We start from the raw sequence: 13,169 nt of genomic DNA, 5'->3' as shown, positions 1-13,169 counted from the left end.
GTTTCTCCCAAACAACAGGAAATCAAGAAAAAAAAGAGTATCACGACAAATGGGATTGCTGTTGTGCCCAAACAGCAGGACATCACGGCAGGAAATCACGACAAATGAGATTGTTGCGACTTCCAAACAGTAGGAAATCACGGCAGGAAAACTCGGCAGCAGAAAATCACGGCAGGAAATCCAGGAAATCACGGCAAGGCTTCTCCCAAACAACAGAAAATCACGGCAGGAGCAGAAAATCATTGCAGGAAATCACGACAAGGCTTCTCCCAAACAACAGAAAATCACGACAGGAACAAAACATTTGCTCTCTTAGATCTGATGACAGATCTGGGTCATCAAATCCCAGATCTGTTATCAGATCTTACACAGAATAAGAACAGCTGACCTGATTTGAAGATATAAATTTTTTGTTGGTGTAGATCATTCGAAGATTGATCACGATTGACGATCACGCTCCCACTATCGGCTGCTCTGATACCATGTTGAAGGAAAGATTAGATACACTGAACCCTAGGTAGAGAGAGAGTGAGAGAGAGAGAGACGGCTGCACAAGAAAAACTCGTTAACTTAATTAGGGCAGCTGCTCTCTATGTTAAATAGAGAGAGGCCTAAAAGAATAAATTACATCTAAGTCCATTATTTAATTAAAATTTCAAATAACCTCTAATCTAAGAAGGCTTAAACATAAAACCACCTATTCTCAACACGAATAATGCAGAAACAGGAATTTCCAACAAAATAATCAATGAGAACCAGGAACTGCTACTTAATTAAATGAGGAATAACAAAATGTTAGGAGGCCATCTTATAACATAATAGGTTCGCTCAATAAAATAAATATGAGAATGAAGCCCAAATCTTCATTCATTATTCGTGTATATTTCATGGTTTATCTAATGCAAAAGAAATAACAATATAAAGGAAAGCTTTAGAAACAAAGGAAACTTGAGAGGAAAGTAAAGAAAAGGTAACGTCCATTCAGGTCTGATAAAACAGAACTATAAAGTATTGATTCAAATCTAAACATGTAATAGATCCACCCATTCTTGACAGCCAAGATCCCCAAGACAAACTATTTTGGGGTTTTCCAGCAACCGACCCACTAGGGTTTCACGGCAACCGGACATCCCACAACTCACTTTCTTAACAGAGAATAAGCATTAACAAGGAAAACCCAAAATCTACACTAGGGTGTCGTAACTGTCGAGTTTCCCAAATTGGATGATTTAGGATTTTCGAGCAAACCAAATCGTAGAGTCAAGAAACCCCCTTATTACAAACATACTGAAACCCCCAAATCAACGATTTGGGGTTTCAGGATTAGGGGTTCATCGGAAATTCCCAGCCCAGTAACCTGAGATTTCCGGCACCGACACCCCCTCCCTGCGAATTAACTGATTTGGGGTTCCGACATCCCATGCCCCACACGAGCCACGATAGACCTACAAGAAAAGCATACAAAAACCCTACCAGTTCCAGCGATTGGAGGAGCACAGGAGGCGGTTGACGTGGTTGGGGAGGTCGGGAGGTCGCCGGTGCCGTGGACCTGTTGTCGCTCGATGAATCGAGAGAAAGACGAGAGGCGGAGGGAAAGAGAGAGATGAGCGACAGAGACGAGGAGGAGAGACCGCCCTCCAGCCCCCTTTAACGAGCTGAACTCCACCCCCTTCTCTTCGAGAAGGGTGGGGTTGGTTACCCTCTGTAACCTCCTCCTTCTTTGGCTCTCTTGCAAGAATCGTGCCCTAGGCATGATTCTTGTAATCGGCCCCCATTTAAAATGGCGTCGGGTCCGGGTCCGAACCCCGTGACCCGCTATGCCGGATCCACCATTGTGTGAATCCGGATTATTTCTCCCCTAGATCCACGATGAATGTGGATCTGTAACGGCTTCTGGATCTAACAAGTTGGATCCATTTGGGTCCAACCACGGATCCAACCCCAAGTAATGCATTTTTATACTAATATTATTCTCTAAAAAAATAATTTTATTTATTTATTTATTAAATATTGTTATATATATATTTTTAACACTCATATATAGATATATTCCCTTTTTGGATCCGGGTAACCGATCCTGGGTCCAATATGAATAAAACTACCCATCGTATTTTTTTTACGGGTATTACAGTGATTGTCCATTATTGGACTTTGTGAATGCTTGTGCATTCTTGGGTTACACTTTCGCCTATTTCCTTACATGGCATCAAAGCTTGTCTCTAGAAGAATAGCTCGTGTGTTGCTTCATCACGGTGGTCGCCTTGAAAAGCGTGCCACTCAAAGTTTGGATTCAAAGAAAGAATTTACCTGGTATGTATCACATACTTTTTAAAAAGGTGTCTCTTATATTATTTATCTCATGCATTGTGTATGAGAAAACACTTATTTTCTTGATTATTATATATATGATACTTTTGCTATTTTCTTTGGATTCTCTACTTTAAATATTTATGGTATGCATTTGAAAATGTATTTAAAATATAGTAGCCTCTTGCTAAATATGTTAAAAATGAATAGTTCTTTAAAGAAATTATTAAATCTTGTGCGTAAGCATATCTCCATATAATATTTGTTTTAATTATGCATATTGTCATAGAAATTATATTTTACAAGAATATATGGTTTTGCTTTAAATCTTAACGATTATGCTTTTGATATTGTTAATTCCCTTGTTATATGCATTTGGTTTTATCATAATAATTATTGGTAATCATATATGTCACAGGGATTCGGCTAGGAGGGTGCCGCACCCGCGTTGACGCGACTCGACGCGGGTGCGGGTGCGGGACCGGATGCGGTCAACCCGATCCTGGGTGCGTTGACCGCACCCAGGATCATTAAGGTCCATTTTTTTTAAAAAAAAATTTTGCCCAAATGGGCTTCGAAATTTTTTAAAAAAAATTTATGCTGACAGTCTGTCAGCTGCTGACAGCAGCTGTCTGTCAGCTGCTGACAACAACTGTCTATCAGCTGCAGCAGCTGTCTGTCAGCTGCTGACAGCAGCTGTCTGACAGCTGCAAAATTTGAAAAAAAACCCGCCTATTCCCCCGACCCCCTTTTTATTTATATATATATATATATATATTACATTTTTGCCCCTGCCGCACCCCCGCACCCGGGTTTTTTGGAAGTGCCGAATCCTCTCACCCGCACCCGCGCCCGCACCCGCACCCGCACCCGCACCCGCACCCATGTGACATAGGTAATCATTAGGAATTTTATGATTTCCTTTAAATTTTAAGAAATTCGTATGAAGTACACCTTGTGTCATCATGTTTTCTTTAATATCATGGATATCTTTGCAAATTCATATGATTTCAACGATTCTCTCATTTTTCCTTCAATAATATTCTTCTTTTGCTTTTTAGCATTTAACCCTTAGTAGGTTTTTGTGTATTTTGCACTTTATGTGCTTGTGAGATTTGGTTCTTTATGAAGTCCTCTTGTGTTAACCCTTGTAATTTGTATTTCCGCATATCTCATTACAATGGTTAACTTTAAAATGTTTTTCTCATTGTGCAAAACTAATTCTTTAAAAATATTCTTGATTGATTATGCTTGAGAATGATCTTTGATATTTGTGATTTGACTTTTATATAGAAAGTAAATCTTGTATTAGATGCTTTCAATGCATTTTTTGTTAACTCATTTTTCTCTAAAAAATATGTCATAGTCACACAAAATTCGATTGCATTATGAATTATGTTTGGTATAATTTCATAGCTTCTATATAATTTATGTGGCTATGAGTTATTAGATCATCTTATTGCTTCAAGTATTCATGATTGATAGTAATTATGTCTACTTTTGAGAATGTAAAAGGTTCTTCTAAAAACTTTATATGTATTATTTCCTTAATGTATTACATGTTTCGTTTGTCTCATAGTAGACTTTTGATTTAAAAGAATTCCTTTTAAGACTATGTTAAGCATGATTGATGTTTATTCAAAAGGTTGTCATGAGACATATTGTTATGCATATGATTGCACTTTTTTCTAAGATTGGTCATCTACCATTATTGGTTTTTTTAATTTGAAATTATCTTTTCATATCGGTTCCTTTTATGATCTCACTTGTTTGGAAAATGATTTTTGTGAGTATTCATTGACTTTTTTTAGCATTTGTGTTGTCCATCACAGACTTTTATATGATGCATCAATCTTCTTGGCCTTATTATTGTTGAATTAGAGATGTTTGTTGGGGTGAGTTGTGTGCACATCGTGTTATGTCGTTTTAGATTGTCAACTTATAGTTTGACTCTAACTGACAGTTATGGGATCTCTGATTGTGAGTGTGTTGTATCACTCATTTGTTCTTTGGCCATCGACTTTATTATGGATGCTTTTAATTATGTGTATCTGGGATGGCTATCTATTCCTTGAACTATGGTGTTTCGAAATATGGTCTAAATTGATATTTTTTAAATTGCATTACTGTTTCATTACAAGCCTTCTTACCTCAGGTGTCTTCTCTTTTTTATGCGTCTTATCTAAGTGTCACTATATGTAGACAAAAGATGTTGATTTACACCTTTGTGTGTGGTTTTTAGCCCATTGTTGGCTTTGTACTCTTGCTCTAGTAGCTGATACACTTGTTTTAAGTGTCATTATATGTAGACAAGAGATGTTGATTCATACTTTCGTGTTTGGTTTTTAGCCCATTGTTGGCTTTATACTCTTGTTCTAATAGTTGATACACTTAATTTTGAGTGTCACTATATGTAGACAAAAGACATTTGTTCACACTTTCGTGTGTGATTTTTAGCCCAGTGTTGGCTTTGTGCTCTTGTTCTAGTCGCTAATACACTCATTTCAAGTGTCATTATATGTAGACAAGAGGTGTTTTTACACACCTTCATGTGTGTTTTTGGCCCTTTAGTAGCATGTTGTTTATGTTCTTGGTCTAGTCGTTGATACACTTGATATTTGAGGTTTGGAGGACTAGGAGGTGATTGCTTGTAATGGTTAAACCGATGCTCTAATTTACTCATTCAAATGTTTGAGAATTTTTTGAAAATTGTCAAACTCATCTTCTCTTCTATGAAATGATTGATTGAAATAATTTCATGTATCTTGCATTGCATTATTAAAGTTTGCAAAATACCATTTCTTGATATTATGGGATTTTTTAAATTTGTCATCTTCCGCAAATTGGTTTTGACTTGCTTATATCATTCCCTTTGTCATATAGGATCTTTTAAAGTCTTTAATGAATCTTTTAAAATTCTTTACTACTTGTTCCTTTCTTGTATAGAAAAATATTTATCAATATAATTCATGCATTTCATTGATAACATATATATATATATATATATATATATATATATATATATATATATATATATATATATATATATATATATATGGTCCTCTATACTTAAAATCACTCTAGGATGGGTGAGTGAATTATGCTTTTAAGTGATTATTGTGTCCACATTGTGGTATGCATAAATTTAATTAATTCATCTTCGATAAAAGTTGTTATCTTTTCATTTGTTGTTTCATGTGCATAATTCACATAATTGCATGCATAAAGTTCATTAGCTCTTTCTAAAGATTTTGAGTTATCTAAATAAGGACTCTATATTATTTTTATGCCTTTGTGCATTTGTGATCTATTGAATGTGTTGTGCCTTTGTGCATACTTGTTCCAAGTGTTCTTCTTGTGCCTTTGTGCACACTTCACACATTGAGAACTTAGTGTTCTTGTGCATATAGTCTCTTTGAAGACTTTCTTACATTTGTACTCCTTTGTGAGTATTTCATTGTGCACTTAACCTCTTTGTGATTCTTGTGGGTTAACCAAGTCATCTTTGGACTTGATTTTATTGAAGATATTTTCACATTAAAGTTATTTTTCGTACTTGATGTTCTTTTAGTCTTGAAGACTTTTTCACATGGTTCATATTCAATACTTCTTAAGCATTTTTGTCAAAAATAAAGATTTACTTATTTTTATTGGGTTCTTTCATTTATACCCTTTTATGGGTTTTGTTTGAAGTGTCTCTAATAAACACTCTTTTGAGTGATTCATATGTTTTTTGGAAGACCACCGTTTCATTTAAGATAATTTTTATGAATAATTGTTTATCTCTTCTTAATGAATCATATGTCCTTTAAATAATCAAATCTTCTTATGATCAATGTTATGGTTGATTGAAAATTAAGTTTGATTATGATTCAATTTCATCTTTGAGGGATGCTCCTCTTGTCTTTCTTAATATTTAATGATTCAAAAATTATTACTATCTTGTTTAAACCATTTTATTCTTGCTTTACAATATATTGTTGTTGAAAATTTTGTAACTCTTGGGCTAGAATATTTTTTCTTGTGTACTTGGAGTCTTTTTTTGGTTTGTTCTTTCTATGCAGGATCTTTAGTGTGATACCTTTGATACATCATGGATGAAGGTGCTTGGGGATGATCACCAATAAAAGCATTTTGAAGACTTATATTTGCAAGAATTTTCTGAGATGCTATAAAGATGGAGATTTTCCTTAAAGACTTGGACTTCTTTCCAAGATTCGTTTTGTATTTCTAAACTTTCGGGATAACTTTTCCCATCAAGTTTGAGGGGAAGTGTTAAAAATATATGTACATATGCATATATATATATACATATCTATATATATAAATATGTAATTCTTTTGTAATACCCGATAGGGGTATTTTTATCTTTTTATATAGTTGTTTATAGAAACAACTATTTATTAATTAGTTTTTTTTTTTTGCATTTTTCCCTTTTTTTTAACATACATTGGGGGTCCCACATAGAGTCGTTGGGACCCTCAACGGTCACAAATGTGACCGTTGGGGGCTCCCAACATCTCTATAGGGAGCCCCCAATGGCTCTCCTTGTTGCCTTTTTGTTGTATAAATAGGGGTGATTCTCCTTTGTATATGTTATGCCTTTTAAGGCTTCATCCAATAAATATTCCATTATCTTTATGCTTGTATAGGCTTTCATATTGTCCCTTTGTGGACTTCTTGTTTGAATGCCACAGTGCTTGTCCATTATTGGACTTTGTAAATACTTGTGCATTCTTGGGTTACACTTCCGCCTATTTCCTTACAAGGTTTTGATGCTCTTAATATGGAAGATTTAATTGCTGATTTCGAGAAGAAAGTTTCTCCACTTGTTGAGAACATTTTAATGTTGTTAGTGGCTAGTGAGGGCAACAGGGATGTGCTAGGCATCCTAACTTCACAGTGTTTTCCAATTTGCATGGATGCTTAGCTATTGAGCTATTCTTTTCCTCTTGTTGCAAGATTTTGAAGTTCTGAGTGTCAGATGATAAATTCAGACATGGGGACCAAGTATTATGATGGCATATGGCATGGCAGAATGACAGTGAAATTCAAATAGTTTTTTAATGTTAAAAATGATGAATAACAGCTGAACATGGAAAAGAAGAAATGAAGGCAATGTTTTCAGTGTCAGATTACACATTTTTATATACTTAACTAGCTATTAGAAGTATTAGTAAGACAGTGATGAAGCACAGGGTTTTGATTACAATTGGAGTTTAACGAGGGGATCCATCTCCAAGTTTAGTTTGTAACATATATCTTGAAAGTGATATTTTTTGCAACCGAACAGTGTGTGGAGCAACTATATGGTGCTTTGTCTTCTGAAATTTGAGCATTTATGAAAACTATTGTCTTGGGGTGTATTATTTTGTTTTATTTATGATTTGCTCGATTTAGAAGACAGTAGTTTGTAATTTAAGGTGAACTGCCTCAAGGGGGGTTGGCATAGTGGGGTGGGGCCTTGGCCGCTAGACGTCCCATGTGTGTCTCCCCTTTGCGCAAGCCAATGCCCAGCATAGGCCACGGGACGGGGACCCTAGCTTTGGAGTTTTATGCCACCGGCATGACGACCATAGGTATGGCAGGCTGAGCCAGTGTGACTAGGTCTTCGTGCTGGGTGCGGTTTCTTGAGGTTATAAAAAAAAAAAAAGGTGAACCCCTAAAAGTAGGAATCACAAGCCCCATTTTTTCACGAAATTGCAAAGATGAGGATATGGGGCTATGCGACACCAAATGTGAGTCAGAGTCACGAGGTGGAGCTCATGATTCTGATTGTCATCAGAATTCCTCAAAGGGCCAAGAAAACATGCCTCTAGTGTAATTTTCTTTTCTTTCTTTTTCCCAACTTTTGGTGTGCACTTTTTATTTCTTTCATGTTTACGGTAGTTTTGCTTCTTTCTTTTGACCATACATGTTTTTGCTCAGGCGTCTTTTGGGGCAGGGTGGAACATAGGCTATCTATGCAAATCAAGTTGATTGATTTTCTTCTGATTTTGAGAAATAGTTTCTCATTGACAATTGTCTATTCTGAAACCCAATGAGTCTGATGTTATGACCATTCAAAACATAGCAGTTAGATTTTTACGCATCCACAAAACTATGAATGGCAAATGAGGAAATCCGACAGTTTCCATATGGCATACTGATTTCATTTCCACTGGCATTGCAGCGCGTAACTGATACACAAAACAAAGTTTGTGTGACAGACCGGATGTGGGCAAGACTTCTTTCCTCAACTAATCAGCCTAGCTTCTTGAGGTATAACGAACTAATGCAGGAGAAAATCGACAAGGAGGTTAAAGAGATGATTGACAATATACAGATCTCGTCATAGATTGCAGATTCAGCTAATAAGGCTTTTGAAGACCCATCGATGGGCACAAACTCATCTCCATTGATTTGAAGGAGCAGTTATAGATTCATATTGCATTGTCCCTTGAAGGGAGGAAAAAAATACCAGCAAAATGTATATCATAGGATATTAGAAGCAACAATAGTAGCTATCACTTTCCTGTTCTCTTGGAATGCTTCAGATATTCTTGCAACATTCAACTTCATAAGATTGAGGATGAGATGCCGAACCGCCGCACCAACCTCAGAAATGCGATTGCCTGTACTTAGAAGGGTCATCGCTATCTAAAATAAGATTTTGCATGTAAAGCTTGATAGGGTTGAGGATATGCAGGTTGTAAGTATTTTTTGGCCCTCAGTGACAGCAATCTAAATGGTTCCTGTATTTATGATGTTGGCACGGCCAGAGTTACATCACATGCTCTTTTGCATGTCATGTTTATGAATGTGAAGGTTGATTCCATCGTTGATGGCATTAGAGATACTGTTCCTTATACGCTGAATATGTGATTTAAATTGGTAGATAAGGTATGCATCATTTGCACATAAAGCTATGTAAATCGGCACCCATTTAGGCATGCTATTTCTCACCACATCTTGATGCTTGGGTGTTTGTGTATTTTGCCATTGCAATATTGAAGGTTGCCACTTTCACCTCAGTTCACTTTTGGTGCTGATTCAACAGGATGCCTGCTGCTTCCCTGCACGTGATTTTTTGTCATAGATCAACATGAATTCGTTGTGGGTAATGCTTGCCTTCAGAAACAAATTCCCATACCCTGTTGTTGACCTCAATCACAGGCTCTCTTTTTCCATGCATTCTCTTTATATACCTCTCACATGTTGCCCGTGCTCCCACCTCCCTTCTGTGGCAACATGTTTGCCTGCATTCCATTGCTCTACTTGCATTGCCCCCTTCATCATCCTGTCAGGTTTTTCAGCATCCCCATGGCTTTGACAGGCGAACAAGAGCTCTGGAAAATTCCATTGGCTTTGTGGAGGCACAATTTACTATTTGAACATATTAGCATATAAAAAATAAAGGAAAACGTTTTTTTTTGACAGAAGGTTAAAATTGCAATATTCAAAAAAGGTAATAAATTGAATTTATGACAGTTTATTGGATTTTCTATGTTTTGCAAATTTGTTTGCCATAAAATTGTAATGAGAACAAATACATGAATCATGGTCATTCACATCAGTCTATAGTTCTTTTTTTTTTCTATGGATGATCAGGGAAAGCCACCACACATGAACTCATTGATGTAAAAACCTCAGGTCCCTCTTGCTCACCAAAGAATATACCCAGCTTTGGCCCTGTGGCAAGGGATGTGCACCTGTGGGTTTTGGTTTCATGACATCTTTGTAGCTTGATGACATTGAAGAGTTGCCTTTAACATATCAAAGTCATGAGGGCATCAATCCATTTGCCTAAGCGATGCATATAAGGATGTATATGTAAATCAGTAATACATTAACAATGCATTTAACCACCCAGGAGGACGTGCGTGCCATCCATCCATCCATGTAATTAGCAGCACTTCAGTGGGAGCGGCAAATGCATGGTTAGAAAAAGGGTCGTATTGACCAGGTCCAAGCCATTTTAAGAAGAAAGGAAAAGAAAAAAAGATTTTGTGAAGAAAAAAGAGGGCCAACTTATTTTGATAATGTGTGTTCCACAAATTGTATGAACATACTCAATATGCCTGTTTTACTTTTAGCTTTGATCTAAACGAAACAATATATGCAAGTCGGTGAGTGGCTACACCTAACGATTTCATTGCCATATCTCAGAAGCGAGGTCCACTATTACAAACATGAAAAGAAAATAAAAAACACCCAAACTCCCTCTCTCTCTCTCTCTCTCTCTCTCTCTCTCTCTCTCTCTCTCTCTCTCTCTCTATATATATATATATATATATATATATATATATATATATATATATATATATATATATATATATATATACACTTGCCCACACACATACACGCGCGCGTGCACACACACATTTGTGCCCACCCTAATTTGGATTTCTGGCTCCACCTCTGTTTTCACCTCTTTTTTCATGCATCACTGCATTGAATTCTAGTGATTAAAATGTTCACAGCGTCTATCAGCGTAAAACCCCATGTCCCCCTTATTCATCAGGAAGTACACTCAGTTTTGGCCTGGTAGTGAGGGAAGCAATTTTTTTTTTGAAAGGCAAGTTGGGGTTAGGCAGACCCCTACCAGTTTCCATTAATAAAAAAATTACAGTGTATTATCATCCCACTAAGAGAACAAGTGTAGGGGGTGATCTTTCCATGATTTGCGCATCCCCCCTCTGGCTAAATTAGCAAGGTATTTGGTAATCAAATTCGAGTTACATCTCGATTTCTGTACAATATATTTATCCAAACTATACAAAATGGTCCTCAGATCTCGAGGATGCGGGACCTCTACCTTCAAGAGCTCTTCTAACTTTAGAAACCAAATCCACACTAACGTTTTCAATTATGATTTTGGAATCAGGAGCAACAGGGGAAAGGACTTGGACCCATCTATTCCATTATTCGTCAGTCAGCAGACCTTCAAGGGAGAAACAACCTGCTTCTTCATAAGCACCTGTATGATTTCTGATCGAGAATCAGAAGTGCCAGGAGCCTTAAAAAATACCACTAATGTTGATGAGAATCTATTTCACTCTTTTGAGTCCTGTAAAACATGCAGTACCTGTTCCCTCAAGACATGCAGCCCCTCCTTTCGAATATGGGGAATGGGTTTTGATTAACCAAGTGAGTCAAGTCTCCAAAACTTTGGCCACCTTGACCAGCCTCCAAGTCAGTAACAGCAGAACACCCTGATCAGTACTGCCTGGTCAACCTTACCCAAGACAAGTCTTTGAGCAGCAGCTTATTTTAACCATGGTAACCTCCTGCTCTCATGGTCTGGTTTTACTAGTAACTCAGCCCAGTCTGTCTTCACTATCATGATGAGTACAGGGTGTATATGGTTCTCATCTGTTGCAGCATGCCTTAGACAAGCCACCTTATTGACTTCATTTTCAAGATTTTGCATATCAACTTGAAAAAAGAAATGCCGTATACATATGGATCCATGCTTACTTTGATTTGGATCAATAGATATATGATGCAAACGATTCGCCGAACAGCTAAATACAAGGAGGAGTCCTATCCACGGGCGGAGCCACATTAACCCAAATTTCCAGCACTGCCGCTAGTGTCGTCGGAGGCCCAGATTGTAGAGCTTGAGAGGGAGAGAGAGAGAGAGCAGTCGGGTTGTGGACTCGGGGATGAGGGGGAGAGGCATGGGTCTCAGATTTTAGGGGTTTAACTTTTTTTAATTAGTACAATGTATTGTTAGGGTTTAGGTTTTTTATTTAGTTATTTTTTGAAATAGCATAGATGTTAAATTAGGGTTTTGAATGTTTGCGTGTTCTTTTTTTTAATTAGCATTAGGCATGAATAATGATTGCTTGTTTTTTTGTTAGAATATTAAGGGTCTCATTTGTTCTTTTTCAATTAGCATAAATCTGTGATTTCTTTTAGGATTTTAGGTATTGATTTATATTTTTTTAAATAACATGAATATATAATCAAGGTTTTAGGGTTTTTTATCTGATATTTTCTTTTTAATTATCATTAAATATGATTCCAATAATAAATGCTTGATTTTTGTTATCAAATCTCCAAATCTTTGATTTTTGTTAGGATTTATGTCTTTTATTTTGTTTTTAAATGACATAAATATTTAATTAGTTTTTTTTTCAATTGGCATATTTATAATGTGATGTTTGTTAGCATTTATGGTTTTTATTTGGTTTTTTTAGAATGATAAAAATGTTTATTTTATGGTTTTAAGGTGTGTGTGTTTAATTACCATTAGGCATGAATCCATGAATATTACATGGTTTAATTTTGGTTAAAATATTAATGGTTTTATTATTAACTAATCATAATTACATAATTTATAATGTTTACAGTGATTAGGGATTTGGTTTGTTTTTTTAAATGACATAAATGTTTAGTTATGGTTTAAGTGTTTTTTTGTGTTTTTTCTAATTATCATTAGGCATGAATATATGAATATTGAAAGATGTGATTTTGTTTAGAATATTAGTGTTTTTTATGACTTAGCATAAATGCATAATTTGTGTTGTTTGTAGTAACTTAGGTTTTTCTTTTTCTTTTTAGAATGATATAAAATTTAATTTATAATTTTAAGGTTTTTGTATTTTTTTTAATTGGCATTGGACATGAATCGATAAGTATTGTGTGATATTAGTTTTTTTATCAACTAGCATAAATGAATTATTTATGATGTTTTGTAGAAAATAAGGTTTAATAGGGTTTTGATTTGGGTTTTTTAACATATTGTTAGTAATTGTTTTTTTTTTTTTTACTTTGTATTTGTGCCCACCCTAGTTTAAAATCTTGGCTGCGTCCCTGGTCCAATCCCTGTCCGGAACAGCCAAAAATTGCAAAGCCATCCAGACTGGATCTAACCC

At 35.9% G+C, this 13,169-nt stretch overlaps 1 protein-coding gene across 1 annotated transcript in view; it reads left to right on the top strand.

The window, feature by feature from the left end:
- The window catches only part of PFK4 (phosphofructokinase 4), a 52,834-nt gene extending 43,695 nt beyond the window's left edge, over positions 1-9,139 (top strand). Inside the window, exon 14 of the mRNA XM_089984647.1 lies at positions 8,480-9,139. Within this exon, the coding sequence (XP_089840773.1) occupies positions 8,480-8,644 (165 nt within the window). The 3' untranslated portion in view covers positions 8,645-9,139. The remainder of the gene's footprint in view (positions 1-8,479) is intronic.
- The last annotated feature ends 4,030 nt before the right edge of the window (positions 9,140-13,169 follow it).

Source organism: Nuphar pumila, chromosome 13 (genome assembly GCF_984573655.1).
Source record: "Nuphar pumila chromosome 13, dmNupPumi1.hap1.1, whole genome shotgun sequence".
In the NCBI taxonomy this organism is placed as follows: Eukaryota; Viridiplantae; Streptophyta; class Magnoliopsida; order Nymphaeales; family Nymphaeaceae; genus Nuphar; species Nuphar pumila.
This window is presented reverse-complemented; position numbering and strand designations above follow the sequence as displayed.